This window comes from Podarcis raffonei, chromosome 16, assembly GCF_027172205.1.
Source record: "Podarcis raffonei isolate rPodRaf1 chromosome 16, rPodRaf1.pri, whole genome shotgun sequence".
Taxonomy (NCBI): domain Eukaryota; kingdom Metazoa; phylum Chordata; class Lepidosauria; order Squamata; family Lacertidae; genus Podarcis; species Podarcis raffonei.
In genome coordinates, this window is record NC_070617.1 from 6776868 (window position 1) to 6792774 (window position 15907).

Genomic DNA, 15907 nt, shown 5'->3' on the forward strand with positions numbered 1-15907 from the left:
CCATCTTCTATTGAAGTTGGGACAGCCCCCTCTCACCTCTGCCACCCAGAAGACCACTCCAGATTAACTCTAGATTTTTGCCAGGCTGAAGGAAACATCTTTGACCTCCTAGGACAAGTGAAGAAGATAACATATAATGAGCCCTGAAGCTGGATCAAACCAAAGGCCCATGTTGTCCAGCATCCTCTTTCCTGCAGTGGTCAACCAGATGCAGTGGTCAACATAGGGACCATAGCTCTTTCTCACTATTGTTCTCTTCCAAGTGGCATTGGTGCTCTCAGGTCCCAATTATGAGTTCCCTATTGAGGCATCTGTTTCTGCACTGTGAATACAAGAAGCTGAGTTAGATGGGGCTTTGACCACATCCAGCAGGGCTTTTCTGATGTGCTCAAGGCATTCAAGGACACCGATTTCATCTGATACCGGAGATGTCTCAGAAGGTGTAAGCAGAAAGCTTTGATCATGTCCTAGAGTTCCCTACACTGATGAAAGAGCTTTGATGATCTCCATCTCCTCCCTCTGGGTGTTTCTGATTTAAAACAGCAGATAAACTAGAGCAATTTGACTTGAGGTCAGCAAAATTAAAAGGAAGGGAGGGGGGAACAAACTGGTGTCAAGACTATTTGTGTTGCATTATTGCAACCACTTAATTTTGTGACCTCCCTCTTTTGTGCTTAGTAAAGTATTTTGCACATGAAATTGTTGACAACTAAATAAAATGTTAGCTGGAAAGAGGCGGTCTCTTGGTCACAGAAGTGGTTGACAGAACTGTATAAAAACGGAAACTTCTCCCAGTTCCTCCAACAGCTTCATCTGACTCTCTTGTCTTCATTACATCTTCTCAAAGAAGCAGGTAAGTTCATTTTCTTGGGCGAATGTTTCTGAATTTATCAAAAAATTCACATCAAATTAAGACTATATGGATTTTCCAGCTTCACACTTTGTAGTGCATTTAATATGCTATTGCTATAAGAAACTCTCATTAAGCATTTTTAAGGACAGCTGAAAGGTGCCACCAGCTCTCTATCTTCTTCCTTCCTTCCTAAATGATATTTAGACAAACATACACGCTTCTGTCTTTTACAGCACAAAACTCTGCATTTCACTCAGAAGTAAACCCGAATGTGTTGTGCTTAAAGGTAAAGGTAAAGGGACCCCGGACCATTAGGTCCAGTCGTGGCCAACTCTGAGGTTGCAGTGCTCATCTCACTTTATTGGCCGAGGGAGCCGGCATACAGCTTCCAGGTCATGTGGCCAGCATGACTAAGCCACTTCTGGCGAACCAGAGCAATGCATGGAAACGCCATTTACCTTCCTGCCGGAGCGATACCTATTTATCTACTTGCACTTTGACGTGCTTTCGAACTGCTAGGTTGGCAGGAGCAGGGCTGTCTTATTTTTTTCAAGCTCATCCCCAACTTGCTAGAGAATGGTATACTGTGGTGCAGTATGTTCAAGATACATGTTGATAGCATTGTTGATAAAACATGCCTTTTCTTAAAAGAACCTTACTGGGTTATCTCATCATTTTCTTATATTTCAGAACATCAGTACTGGGGGTAGCCAGAATAGCACCTTCTAGATGTTGTGGATTAAAATGCCAAGAAAAGGGGTCATTCCTTAGTGATGCACAAGGTCCCAGGACCAGTCCCCTACATCTCCAGTAATGTCCCCTGTCTGGAACCCAGGAGAGTCATTGGCAATCAGTGTAGACCATGGGTAGACCATGGGTAGTCCGGGGGCTGGATCCAACCCAATCGCCTTCTAAATCTATCCCACGGACGGTCCAGAAACCAGCATGTTTTTACATGAGTAGAATGTGTCCTTTTCTTTAAAATGCCGCTCTGGGTTATTTATGGGGCATAGGAATTCGTTCATTATTATTTTTTTCAAAATATAGTCCGGCCCCCCACAAGGTCTGAGGGACAGTGTACTGAAAAAGTTTGCTGACCCTTGGTGTAGACAATATTTACAACAAAGCCCACATTTAGTATATGGCAGCTAATCTTCTTCTCATCACCCTGAACTGTTGCCCATGCTAGCTGAGTCTCATGGACGTTGAAGTCCACGATATCAGGGCAGGCATCACTTTGATTCCCCTTGATCTGCACCAATCTGAAACTTTTTCATTCTTTGCCTTTCGTGGTCCATGTTCAACTCCCTTCTGCAATTTTATGTTGTGTTTTGGATATAATTTTTTTATTCCATTTTCTGTTTCGCAATTTCAGATAAAGATTTTACATGCTTAAAATATCAGTGACTTCCTGTCAGGGACGGGACTGAGGAGGAATGGTGGAGACCACCCACTTTCCTCCTGAAGCTTCCCAAGAAGAGGGAGACAGTATAGAATTACAACAGTGGTTTGCGGGAGGTCATAGCTCAGAGGCTGCAGAGGGGAGAAGCTGGGAAATATCGGGAAAGGAGCAGGAACAAGAAGAAGCACGAGGGGAGAGACAGCTGGCAGACTGAGTGTCTTTAGAATGCATTCCAGACCCTTCTCTCTCCCAGAACCTGGCAGGCATTGAAAGTACGAGAGCAGAGAGCTCAGAGGCAAAAGGCATAGAGAAGCCACCATAGGGAAGATGTATAATAGAAGAGACGGAGGGGGTGGGGTTTTCACTCGGAGCAACATCATTACTCTAAGAAGCAACATTTCTAAGCCTCTCTCTGTGAACATTGAATAAAATACCCCCATCGTTCAGCCTGGACACTGAGATCCAGCGCCGAGGGCCTTCTGGCAGTTCCATCATGTTGAGAAGTGAGGTTACAGGGAACCAGACAGAGGGCCTTCTCGGTAGTGGCGCCCGCCCTGCAGAACGCCCTCCCTTCATATGTGAAGGAAATAAGTAGCTATCTTATCTTTAAAAGACGTCTAAAAGCAGCCCTGTTTAGGGAAGTTTTTAATATTTAATGCTGTATTGTTTTTAACACTTATTGCTGGCAGCCTGCCACGAGGGAGAGGGATCAGATTCCCTGAAGCCTGACACTTCCCTTCTTCTCTTTCTATGGTTCATTTTGCATATCTTATATCCCTGCATATCTTACAAAAACTATACCAATCGGTTTTCCATTATTACATCCATCAAAATATTATTTGCATCGCTGAATTTATCTTCATGCTGCCAGAGTTTTCAGCTGTACACATGCAATTTTATTTTTTAGATTCATCTTCAGCCATGGCTAACTGTGGCCCATCCTGTGCCGTGCCATCCTGTGCTTCCACCCCCACAGTTGGGTTTGGATCTGCAGCTCTTGGTAGACGCGGAGGTCTTGGCTATGGATACGGAGGTCTTGGCTATGGCAATGGAGGTCTTGGCTACGGCTATGGAGGTCTCGGCTACGGCTATGGAGGTGCTGAAAGAGCAGCCAATCTCGGTGTCCTGGATGGAGTCATCCCTTCATGCGTCAACCAGATCCCACCAGCAGAGGTCGTCATCCAGCCACCTCCCAGTGTCCTGACCATCCCAGGGCCCATCCTCTCTGCCAGCTGTGAGCCTCTGTCTGTTGGAGGCAACACTCCATGTGCTGTTAGTGGTTCTGGAATCGTAGGGGGTTATGGCTATGGTGGGTGGGGCTATGGGTCTGGCCTCCTTGGAAGCTCTGGGGGCTGGGGCTATGGTTTGGGCTATGGGAGGGGAGCACTCCTTGGAAGGAAGGTCGGGCGTCGTGGTAGCATCTGTTCTTAGGCCAATTAAACCTAAGAAGCATATCCTGAACTGATATCCAGGGAACCTGATACCGATCCAGTCGCCAAGGTTTAGAAGACCTGCATCCAAGCAAACCGCTGATGAAGTTGAACTCTCTTAATTCCCCCCTCTGTATTATGAAGTCGAGAAGACCAAGAACCTTCTACAATATGCAGCTTTTTTGCCTATTGTACAACTATCCTTTCTTTTTCTTTGATCTTTTCAATAAAGCTTGTTCTGCATTCTGATAACATGTGTGTCTTTGTTTTTAAAACTCCACCTCCAGTTTCTCATAGCAAGGTGTCCAAGGTCTTACCCAATTAAAATTGGAGTATTGGGGGCTGTCTTTCTCTCTTGCACCCTGAAGGGTTTACATGGAGTGTGGAAAAAATATATTATATTCCTCTAGAAATACCATTCTCCTCTTAATCAACATGAGTACAGGATCTCTCTCCAGGGCACCCTGACTGGTTATTCATTCAGAGAAACAACTCATAGTCAGGGATCAAATGCAACTTTTGCTGATCGCTAAAGGACCAGGAAGGATGGGTTAAATAGGTGCAAGGAAGCAGTTGTGCCCCTTCTCCTGATTCCTCTTTGCTGTCACTCCTGTCTTGCAATGCCTCCTGCAGTTTGGTCAAACTCATGCTGGTCACTTCGAGAACACTGGCCAACTATCTCGTCCTCTGTTGTTCTCCTTGTGCCCTCAGTCTTTCCCAACATCAGGGTCTTTTCCAGGGAGTCTTCTCTTCTCATGAGGTGGCCAAAGTATTGGAGCCTCAGCTTCAGGATCTGTCCTTCCAGTGAGCACTCAGGGCTGATTTCCTTAAGAATGGATAGGTTTGATCTTCTTGCAGTCCATGGGACTCTCAAGAGTCTCCTCCAGCACCATAATTCAAAAGCATCAATTCTTCGGTGATCAGCCTTCTTTATGGTCCAGCTCTCACTTCCATACATCACTACTGGGAAGTATATAATAATAAATACTTAGCTAAGAAAAAGGAAAGAGGGAAAGAAAGGAGGGAGATAAAAAAGCATACCTTTAAATATACTTTCTTATTTTAAAAATAAATTCATATCTATAGATACTCAAAAAACAAATAGCCATCTATATTAATATGAAAAAAATATCTGTGGAAATCAATGTGGAGGAGCAGAAAATATAAATTTCATACTTCGATTAATCAGACATATTACCAGCTCTGGGTGTGTGTGTGTGTGTGTAAAGTAATTCCAAATTCATAAATTAAGCTCCCACCCTAATTAAACACTAAATACAGTAAACCAGGCAAAATGTATTAGATCAAAGAGAATAAATTATATGGAGGAGTGTTTTCTTCAACTTTCTTATCCCCCCAAAAATATTTAAAATGTCCATCTTCTAACTATTTTTCCCCCTCCTTGCTGGCCAACAAGAACTCTTCTCTGACAAGTTGCTGCAGTCAAAATGGCAGCTTGGAACTTCCTCATTTTTCCAATTTTGATGCCTTTGCAGAGCCTTGACATGACATGACTTCTGGTGCTTCGTAAGGACCTGGAAGTCATGTCAGGCATTGCGGTGCAGGTGCTGAGCACCCACAACAATGTTTTGTGGGTGCCCTGGCCCCCAAGAGTTTGTGCCAGTGACTGGATGCTTTCCTTTGTTCTCTCAATCTCTCCCTTCCCTGCCTCTTACTCCGAGTCCTTCACCAACAATCCATCACTTTAATGTGTGTGTAATTCTTGGGTCCCAATAATGGCCCATAGCTGAGGACACCAAGGAAAACAAAGGGGGGCTGGGAGCCAGGAAAGAATATAAAAAGAAGAAAAGAGGAAAGAAAGAAGAAAGAGAAAGGCACTTCCAATTTTCCATCTGCCAGTTACATAACAGAAATTATTCAAAATATTCACTCCAAGAAAGCGTGTTCTCCTTCATGGAGAGCACGTGTCGTGGTGGGGGCCGACAGGACGCTCCAAAGTTGTGGGGCGGGCTAATTGAGCTTTGTCCACTGTTGTGATTGGGCTTCCCTTGTTGTTGGGAAGATGTTAATGTTGCCATTTGATGATTGACAGCCAGGAATGTTAAAACTCCCTGCACGAGGCGTACAGCTTCCTCTTTTCGCTCCGTGCATCGGATTGCCCATCCCCCCTCCCTAGAATTAGGGTTGTTTGCTTTGACCTTGCTATGCCTGTCATGGGGTCATCTGCTCTTGGGGCAGGGGCCCGGAAGGAATTTTGTCCATCTGGCTGATTGGCTGGGGCCATTTGGTTTTTGCCTACTGCGTAGCAAATCGTCACAACTTGTAAGGTTGCAGTTAGGCGTTGGTTTATGGTTTGGTTGGTTGAGGGGCATGGATTGGCTGTGCCTGCCCCTCTAATGCTGCTGCTGCTGCAAGGGATTCCATTAAAGGAATACAGGGGCTCATTATTGCTTTTGTCCGAACCCTGTCAAGGGGCTAGGGCCATGCAAGAGCCCCTGGTTGCATTTGTGGAAGGCTGAGGGCAGGTTCCCTGCTCTGTTGCTACCCCCAAATGTATTCCCCTTTTCTGACTTTCGCAGGCTTGCAAAATGTCAGTCTGTCCCCCCCTGGGGGGCAGATAGTCACAACCAATGCCTAAGCAACCACTCACATTGTTTTGTATTTTAATAATGTTGTGGCCAAAATTATGCCAAAAAACCTTAAACAAAAATTCTCTGTGTTGTGTGAGTTATTTGGGGTGGCCTGGGGACCTCGACATGCGAAACATCCAGCTGTTCTACTTCCTGCTAAGCAATATTTTCCCAATCCCCAGATTCTATAGTTTCAATATATGCTTTTTGCGCTAAGTATACAATTCCTGGTAAAAGGTTTCTGCGATTTCTCGTATCTTTATCCTTATATTTAATTGATGGAATAAACATTTGGATCTGTTTATCTTTCAGATGTTTTGATAGTGATTTCATAGAATCATAGAATCATAGAATCATAGAGTTGGAAGGTTTTAGATGGTTTATTGCTGTATTTCAACCATCTTTGATTTTTTTACAGTTGGCAAAGCATTCCAGTTTTTAGGCTTGGATATTTTGAATGTTCTCTGTTGTTCTTAACTTCATACACCATGTTTGCTTATGCTAATGTGTCTTTTCTTAATATTTTACACCATTTTTTTCTGCTTGAGAGAATCTCTTATACATCTCTGCTGCTGCTATTTTTGTTTTGTTAGAACACCTCTGATATAAGATTCATTTGCATCCTATATATGGCCATGGTGTTTAGGCACTTTAAAAAACCAATCTAAATATTGTTCTATTTGTGTTTTTCTATCTCCTCTTACTGATAAACTGTTATTTATTCTCTAGAATTTACTATTAGAATTATTTGGCATTTTGATGTTCAATAATCCCTTAAAGTTGGAGTATAAAACCTCCAAACATCTGTCAAATTTTTGTTGGCAAACATGCCATGAGACACATTCCAGTTTTAATTTAGACGAGCAGTCGCTTCAGTCAGCTGGACAGCTTGCTGTGAGGAACTGAGACCAAGTGCTATAAAAACCAACACACACGGGTTACTGTAATGCGCCAAAAGCTTTATTGAAAAGATTCAAGAAATGACATTGATAGCTGTATGAGAAATACAGAAGAAATTTAACATATAAGCATCTTAGTTTTCTGGACTTCAAAGCGAGGAGGTGGGGGATGAAGAGGGTTCAACTTCAGCAGTGGATCCTGGGATTTAGCTCTTTTGAACCATGCCCAATGGATCTGTATCAAGCTCTCTGATTATCAGTTCATAATATGCTTCTCAGGTTTAATTGGCTTATGCACAGATGTTACCACGACGCCCGAACTTCCTTCCAAGGAGTGCTCCCCTCCCATAGCCCAAACCATAGCCGAAACCTCCAGAGCTTCCAAGGAGGCCAGACCCAAAGCCCAAGCCCCCATAGCCATAGCCTCCTACGATCCCGGAACCACCAACGGCACATGGAGTGTTGCCTCCAACAGCCACAGGCTCACAGCTGGCAGAGAGGATGGGCCCTGGGATGGTCACAACGGAGGCAGGTGGCTGGATCACAACCTCTGCTGGTGGGATTTGGTTGATGCATGAAGGGATGACTCCTGCCAGGACTCCGAGGTTGGCTGCTCTTTCAGCACCTCCATATCCATAGCCGAGACCACCATATCCATAGCCGAAGCCTCCATTTCCATAGCCGAGACCTCCCAATCCATAGCCGAGACCACCATAGCCAAGACCTCCTGCTGAGCCAAACCCAACGGTGGGGGTGGAAGCGCAGGATGGGACAGCGCAGGATGGACCACAGTCAACCATTGTTGGATGGAGGTGAGTCTGAAACCAAAAAGACCAAGGTAACACAGTAAGCCATGGCTGAAGACGAATCTAAAAAATAAGGTTGCAGAACTGAACAGAACATGGGGCATGAAAACCAAAAAACAACAGAGAATCATAAATCGTCGGATATGATGTATATGAAGGAGGCCCAGTGTTGCATGCTTCAACTCCCACCAGATGTCCTATGGTCAAGGATCATGATAATTGTAGTTCAACAACAATTGGAAGCCCAATACTTATTCTCTACTCTCCGATACATGTTCCAACCAATTAGGGTTCACATATTATAGTTTTATTGTCCAAACTCCATCTGTGAGGTTTTGTCTTCTTCCCAAAAATTACTACTTTAATTTTAGAATGGTTGACTGTTGACTGTTCACTGCTGTTTTGTGCAAAAGACATTCAACTTCCTCAAAAGTCTCTGCATCCCAATTAAGGTAGCAGAAATCAAAACAATATCGTTGGCGTACAGAAGAACTGAGAGTTTGACATCCTGAACAAAAACAGGAAAATATTCTAGGCCTCTTAGTTCTTGAACAATATCATTTATATAAAAATTGAAAAGAAAAGGTGCTAGGCAGCATCCCTGTCAGACTCCCCTCTCAGTTGGGATATTATCAGAGAGCAACCCATTTGCCACAAGTCTAACCCTAAACAAAGTATGGGTATGCAGCAGTTTACACAAGTATGAAGTAGGTATGATGAACTGTAGTCCTCTGGTTGTCACTGGACTCTAGTCCCCTCAGTCAGCAAGCCCAAAGGTCAAGAGTGACCAAAGGTCAAGGACCAAATGGTAGTCATTCTTGCTCTAGTTGGAATATCAATCTAGCCTTCCACTGTCATAAACCTCTGATAAATTATGAAGTATTTCCCCAAGAAATCGGACTTACCTGCTTCTTTGAGAAGATGTAGTGAAGACAGAAGAGTCAGATGAAGCTGTTGGAGGAAAGGAGAGAACTCTGAGCTTTTATATAGTTCTGCCAGCTGCCCCTTTGACTCAGAAACCGCCTATTTCCTGCAAACATTTTACTTAGCTGTCAACAATGCAATATGCAAAATTACTTTGCTAAGCACAAAAGAGGGAGGTCACAAAATTAAGTGGTTGTAATAATGCAACACAAATAGTCTTGACACCATGTTTTTCCCTCACTCATTCTTTTAATGTTGCTGGCCTCAAGTCAAATTGCTCTAATTTATCTGTTGCTTTTAACCAGAAACACCCAGAGGGAGAGGATGGAGATTAAGGCGCCTTCATCAGCTTTGGGGACTCTCAGTCATTATCAAAGCTTTTTGCATACATATATGGGATTTTAGGACACCACCAATATTAGAGGAAGGCAGAGTCTTAAAATGATGTAAAAACATGGGAGAAGCTTTGCTGCATCAGGGAAAAGACCCATCTAACCCTGTTCTTGTAATGGCCAGACAGATGGCAAAAACAGGACCTGCAAACAATAGCAGGAAAGCGCTATGGGCCCAGTCTTCTACTTGTGGAATAACCAAGAAGCATCTGGTTGGCCACTGTGGAAAAGATGGTGCCTTTGCTCTAAAAAAAAAAATAAGTAAACAAACTAGAACTATAAACTCCATGCAGATACATTGGTCCCTTGGTTCTCGAACGTAATCCATTCCGGAAGTCTGTTCGACTTCCAAAATGTTCAAAAACCAAGGCACAGCTTCTGATTGGTGCAGGCGCCTTGGAAACAATAGCCAACAACCGCACTGGGCGTTCAGCTTCCAAAAAAAGTTCCCAAACCAAAGCATTTACTTCCGGGTGTGCGGCGTTCGGGTTCCAATTTGTTCATCAACTAAGCCATTCGAGAACCAAGGTTCTACTGTATATAAAATAAGTACAGTACATTTTAAAAATCTGAAACCAAAGGAAGGCACTGTTGTTGGCATCTGCTCATCTTGAGAGACAATGGAGTGCGCCCACAGGGGTTGTCAGTTAAGTGTGTTAGCAGCACTGAAGTGATCTCCCTGGGGCAAAAGCCTGGGCAGTGGGCATGGAGGTCCTGGCCAGCGGTCAAATGAAAGTAGACCAATATGTTTGGCACCAGCTTGGCTGCATGAGCTGCTGGAAGGCAGCTTACAAGGCCCCTCCAACCATCTTGGGGTCTGTACTCCAGATTTGTGTAGTCTTTATTTGTTAGCCATTTCTTCATCTGAAGATATCATGCAAGCCAGCAGACGTTTAGGATCAGAGTTTTCCTTCTCCTTGATGGGCTACTTTCCCAGGTTGACAAGCACCATCATAGAATCATAGAATCATAGAGTTGGAAGAGACCACAAGGGCCATCGAGTCCAACCCCCTGCCAAGCAGGAAACACCATCAGAGCACTCCTGACATATGGTTGCCAAGCCTCTGCTTAAAGACCTCCAAAGAAGGAGACTCCACCACACTCCTTGGCAGCAAATTCCACTGTCGAACAGCTCTTACTGTCAGGAAGTTCTTCCTAATGTTTAGGTGGAATCTTCTTTCTTGTAGTTTGGATCCATTGCTCCGTGTCCGCTTCTCTGGAGCAGCAGAAAACAACCTTTCTCCCTCCTCTATGTGACATCCTTCTATATATTTGAACATGGCTATCATATCACCCCTTAACCTCCTCTTCTCCAGGCTAAACATGCCCAGCTCCCTTAGCCGTTCCTCATAAGGCATCGTTTCCAGGCCTTTGACCATTTTGGTTGCCCTCCTCAGACACGTTCCAGTTTGTCAGTGTCCTTCTTGAACTGTGGTGCCCAGAACTGGACACAGTACTCCAGGTGAGGTCTGACCAGAGCAGAATACAGTGGCACTATTACTGCCCCACACTTCCCTGTACAACTCATGCAGAAACCACCTTCTTGATTGTTGGGCCCACTATTGGTCTCGTTAGCTCAATCCAAGCAGGGAAAGTCCCTAGCTCACCAAGGGTTTGAGGCCCATTGACTACCCTCACCTGGTTTAGGGGGACAGTCCATGCTGCTCCTGGGGTGTGGCCAATGTCTCATGCTGCCAGCTTCTGGGAGCCATCGGTGAGATTTGAGTGCAGGGTGGGGACCAAAGGTGGGCAAAGTATCTGAAAAGGAGCATGTTGTGTCCCCAAACAGAGGCACTATCTCTCCCTGAACACCCTGAACACCCAAAAAGAATGCTATTATTACTATTACTATTACTATTACTATTACTATTACTATTACTATTACTATTATTCCCCAGTCGCTCTGGGCAGCTCCTAGCAGAATATTAAAAACATGACAAAACATCAAACATTAAACACACACACACACACATATGGAAGTTTTTAATGTTATATATATATGGTTAACAAGCAATTAGCAATCCCGTTTTCAGAAACCATCGAAATACTTTCATTTATTAGCAACAAATCACAAACACAGATAGCTGAAATGATTGTGATGGTGGATGTCATTCTTAGGTTGCATCCATCAAAATCAAGGGTGATGGCTGGCTTGTTCATTCTTTCAATAGGTCTACTCTCAGTATGGATAAACAACAGATCACCAAAAAGCTGCCTATCTGCCCCATGCAATCTTGCATATTGATGGGGCAGAGGATAGGATTTCTGATGCTTGTATAAGAATGAATATGGAAACAGGTGGCTATACGGGAATTTTATTACATCTTAATTAAGTTTTGCATTTTGTTGGCAACTTTGACATTATGAGTTGCAGAGAGATTGGAAATTCATGTAATCCAGGATGGCTGATATAATAAGTGAATTTAAAATTTGATCCCTTATTTACTGGCACCATTTTCTAGTACAGGGCTGCTAAATCTGAAGTTCTCCAGATGTTTTGCTGGATCACAACTCCCATCATCACTGGCTACATCAAACCTATTTCCCCCCCAAACTTTTTCTCACTAACGCTGTCAAATAATGTTGCTTTATTGGGTACCTGTATATACGATAACCTTGTGTCAATGAATATTAGAGCTTTACTTATACAGTTATTTTTTGAAACTGTATTTGAAGGGATCTCTTTTATTACAGGCAGGCGATGCAGCCTGATTAAAAGCTAGCTGTACAGTGGTACCTCAGGTTAAGTACTTAATTCGTTCCGGAGGTCCATAATTAACCTGAAACTGTTCTTAACTTGAAGACCACTTTAGCTAATGGGGCCTCCTGCTGCCGCCGCACCGCCGGAGCACAATTTCTGTTCTCATCCTGAAGCAAAGTTCTTAACCTGAAGCACTATTTCTGTAACCTGAAGCGTATGTAACCTGAAGCGTATGTAACCTGAGGTACCTCTGTACTTAATTTGTTTAGAGATGGCCATAAAAATTAAATGTGGAAGGATCTAATAGTCTTTTTGTCTGCATCTAGAAATTCATAAACACAATACTGTGACCAGGCTGGGATAGCAGGCTTATGGGTTTTTGAATGTCTGATGTAGTTTTTTTTTTCAATTTTGTTGTTCTGTATGGGACAATGACAATAAAGATTATCATATCATATCATATTGTATCGTATTGGAAAACAGCAACTAGTTTAGCTTCAGAAGCATGATGACTATGGAACATAGCTCTTGTGGAGACACCAGGAAAGCATTTTAGAGCACCAAGGAGCACAAAGACCAAAGATCATTTTGAAACTGTATGGTATATGTTTACTCAACACAGTGGAAAGAACAATGTTGTTTCCTCACCACCAGCCACCCATTGCTCGCTCTGGAACTATCAGTTAAGGCAAAGTGGAAGGTACGGGTGATAAAAACCAACTCTAAACAATGAGACTAACCTGCTTAATATTTAACAGCACTGTTTGCATTGCTAATATGTGGAATGTTTCTTGGAAGGTGGGGGTACAAGAGGATTGTTTTTTTAAAAAAATTATCAGAAAAATAAATAAAAAGAAAAAACTGCATCTAGTCCAGCATCCTGTGCCCAACCAGATTCAACGAAAAGGAGGATGTGATTTTGATAGCCCTCTTCCCAATGGTTCACACTGCAGTGAAGGTAGAGAACGATGGCAATGTGTTGTGGCTGGAAAGATCAACTGAAATCCTGGATGTGAAAGTCAAGTAGCCCACTCTGAACACCCACAGCTACTTTAGCTATTTTGAAGAGAAAAAATGGGGACAACGTATCTGTTGATCTGTCTGACAGAAAAGGAGCATACAATCATTTCTTTTAACTTTGTTTTGCAGAGGAATTAAGAAGCCAAGATCAAAAGTGTCAGAGTGGGAGAGACGCGTTGTGGGAAGTTGAGGAAATGCTAACACTTTTGTCTCATTTTTCATTCTTATTAAAATAATTAGGGGGCCTGAGGCATATCACAAATTATTTGCTAATTCAAGCTTCAGAGGAACAGGGGGTGTATCCAAGCCAATTTTGGGGTCATTAGGGGATCCAGTCAAAAGAGTATAAAAGGGTTCCCTGGGCTGAGATATCTCAACAGCTTCCCTGAACTTCATCTCCTTCTCTCCATTTCTACTCTTCTGAGACTTTGGTAAGTCACTTGTTCACTCGGTAGAGCATGAGGCTCTTAACCTCAGGGTCAAGGATTCGAGCCCCACATTGGGCAAAACGATTCCTGGATTGGTTGAGCTAGATCACCCTCTTGTTCCCTTTCAACCCTACCATTCTATGAGTCTACGCTGGGATCTTGCATTTGCATGATTCTTGCACTGGTCAGAGGGTTCAACTAACTGAATTCCAACTCTTTTATTCTGTGAGATGGATAGCTCTCCCCAGGGGTGCCAAATTGAATAAAATATGGGGGGGGCAGGTAAGTACGCCTACTCCATTTGAATGGCAATGCTAATCAACTTGGGGGGAGGGCAGCCCACTCAAATATTTTATGGGCTCGCCAAAGGGACCTTCAACCAGGAATCTTAATCCTTCATGTTGTTGGTTGGCTTCTTTTCTGTATCTATCTTATGAAATCACATATTTAGCTGTCTTATACTGAGTTAGACTCTTGGTCCATCCAAATTGGTATCGTCTACAATGACCAGCTGTGACTCTCCAAAATTTCAAGGAGGGAGCATTTACCAGCTCAACCTGCAGATTCCTGGAACTGAACCTGAGACATTCTGCATGCAAAATATGCATCTTGCCACTGAGCAATGACCCTATGACCCTTCCCATAGAAACAAAGAAAGAGCCTAGACTTCAAGGCTCTGTCTAAAGCGCTGACTTAAATAGAAGAATATGAAGTTGACATGTACCATGTCAGACCACTGGACCCCTAGTTCAGTATTGTCTACACTGACTAGAAGCTGCTCTATAGGACTTCAGGCAAGGGACATTCCCTGACATTCCCGGAACCATGAGGGATAAGATTTAGGACCCACAATATAGAGAAAGGTTGTAGTGGACAATACAGAATACATGAATTAGTGCTTGATGTTTGTTGAATAACAGAAAACAGCTGATGCTCAATCAAGGAGAAAGGAAGATGATTTAAGTTGGGGAAAATGGGAATGGGGGAAATATCCTGCCACCTCTGACAGATACCCTGCACTCCCCATTGAAGTGATGTACCCCACACTTATTTTCTCCCTTGGTGTTTTTGGTTTCAGATTCACCTCCATCCAACAATGGTTGACTGTGGTCCATCCTGCGCTGTCCCATCCTGCGCTTCCACCCCCACCGTTGGGTTTGGCTCAGCAGGAGGTCTTGGCTATGGTGGTCTCGGCTATGGATTGGGAGGTCTCGGCTATGGAAATGGAGGATTCGGCTACGGATTTGGTGGTCTCGGCTATGGATATGGAGGTGCTGAAAGAGCAGCCAACCTCGGAGTCCTGGCAGGAGTCATCCCTTCATGCATCAACCAAATCCCACCAGCAGAGGTCGTGATCCAGCCACCTGCCTCCGTTGTGACCATCCCAGGGCCCATCCTCTCTGCCAGCTGTGAGCCTGTGGCTGTTGGAGGCAACACTCCATGTGCCGTTGGTGGTTCCGGGATCGTAGGAGGCTATGGGGGCTTGGGCTTTGGGTCTGGCCTCCTTGGAAGCTCTGGAGGTTTCGGCTATGGTTTGGGCTACGGGAGGGGAAGGAAGTTCGGGCGTCGTTTTAGCATCTGTGCATAAGCCAATTAAACCTGAGAAGCATATTATGAACTGATAATCAGAGAGCTTGATATAGATCCATTGGGCATGGTTCAAAAGAGCTAAATCCCAGGATCCACTGCTGAAGTTGAACCCTCTTCATCCCCCACCTCCTCGCTTTGAAGTCCAGAAAACTAAGATGCTTATATGCTAAATTTCTTCTGTATTTCTCATACAGCTATCAATGTCATTTCTTGAATCTTTTCAATAAAGCTTTTGGCGCATTACAGTAACCCATGTGTGTTGGTTTTTGTAGCACTTGGTCTCAGTTCCTCACAGGAAGCCGTCCAGCTGACTGAAGCGACTTTTTGTCCAAATTAAAACTGGAATGTGTCTCAAGGCATGTTTGCCAACAATAATTTGACAGATGTTTAGAGGTTTTATGCTTCAACTGGGTCCTAAATAGTTCAACAGTCAGTTCTAGTCTTATGAGAGAAGGAGACGAGTAAGGTGGCTTTCATTCCATGAACCACAAACAAACCAAACTATTATATGAGATAAGCCCAAGGGATAAATGTTTATGGGATTGGTGTTTTGTTCAGATATGTGTATGCAATATGATTCAGCTGAGGTCATTAAAACATATTACTGAAAGAAAATCATTGAGATGGCAGATATCCATATTGTTTCTATGAATTTATGAGGCCTGGGGGATGCCATCAAGTGATGGAGGGTCTCTGACTGTACTAGAAGGCAGAGTCCCTACATTATTTTTTTTCTACAACAGACACCCCATGTGATCTACTCATAGATTATTATCCCACTTCTACTTTGGTAGTAGCTGTATGGCAGCTGGATATAGGTATTCCAGAGGGGAAATTCACTTTCAGGTACCAAAATAAAAACCAAGACAGA

General features: G+C 43.6%; 2 protein-coding genes across 4 annotated transcripts; one reads left to right on the top strand and one right to left on the bottom strand.

The window, feature by feature from the left end:
- Nucleotides 1-787: 787 nt before the first annotated feature.
- LOC128404061 (shematrin-like protein 2) lies at nt 788-15285 on the top strand. 3 transcript variants are annotated; one of them, XM_053369345.1, is made up of 2 exons: nt 788-853; nt 3163-3915. In XM_053369345.1, exon 2 carries the CDS (start codon nt 3177-3179, stop codon nt 3684-3686), a length of 510 nt encoding a protein of 169 aa, XP_053225320.1. In that variant the 5' UTR covers nt 788-853; nt 3163-3176; the 3' UTR covers nt 3687-3915. The 3 variants fall into 3 exon arrangements, with proteins under 3 accessions (XP_053225320.1, XP_053225322.1, XP_053225321.1); XM_053369347.1 differs by lacking the exon at nt 3163-3915 and adding an exon at nt 14525-15285 and having other exon boundaries at nt 830-853; XM_053369346.1 differs by lacking the exons at nt 788-853; nt 3163-3915 and adding exons at nt 13370-13449; nt 14525-15285.
- On the bottom strand, nt 7233-8921 carry LOC128404060 (chorion class B protein L11-like). The gene is made up of 2 exons (XM_053369344.1): nt 8887-8921; nt 7233-7993 (listed from the first exon to the last, which is right to left on the bottom strand). Exon 2 carries the CDS (start codon nt 7973-7975, stop codon nt 7466-7468), a length of 510 nt encoding a protein of 169 aa, XP_053225319.1. The 5' UTR covers nt 7976-7993; nt 8887-8921; the 3' UTR covers nt 7233-7465.
- Nucleotides 15286-15907: the final 622 nt, after the last annotated feature.

Coding starts and splice junctions, on each gene's coding strand:
- LOC128404061 (XM_053369345.1), top strand. CDS start 3,177: ATGGCTAACTGTGGCCCATCCTGTGCCGTGCCATCCTGTGCTTCCACC.
- LOC128404060 (XM_053369344.1), bottom strand. CDS start 7,975: ATGGTTGACTGTGGTCCATCCTGCGCTGTCCCATCCTGCGCTTCCACC.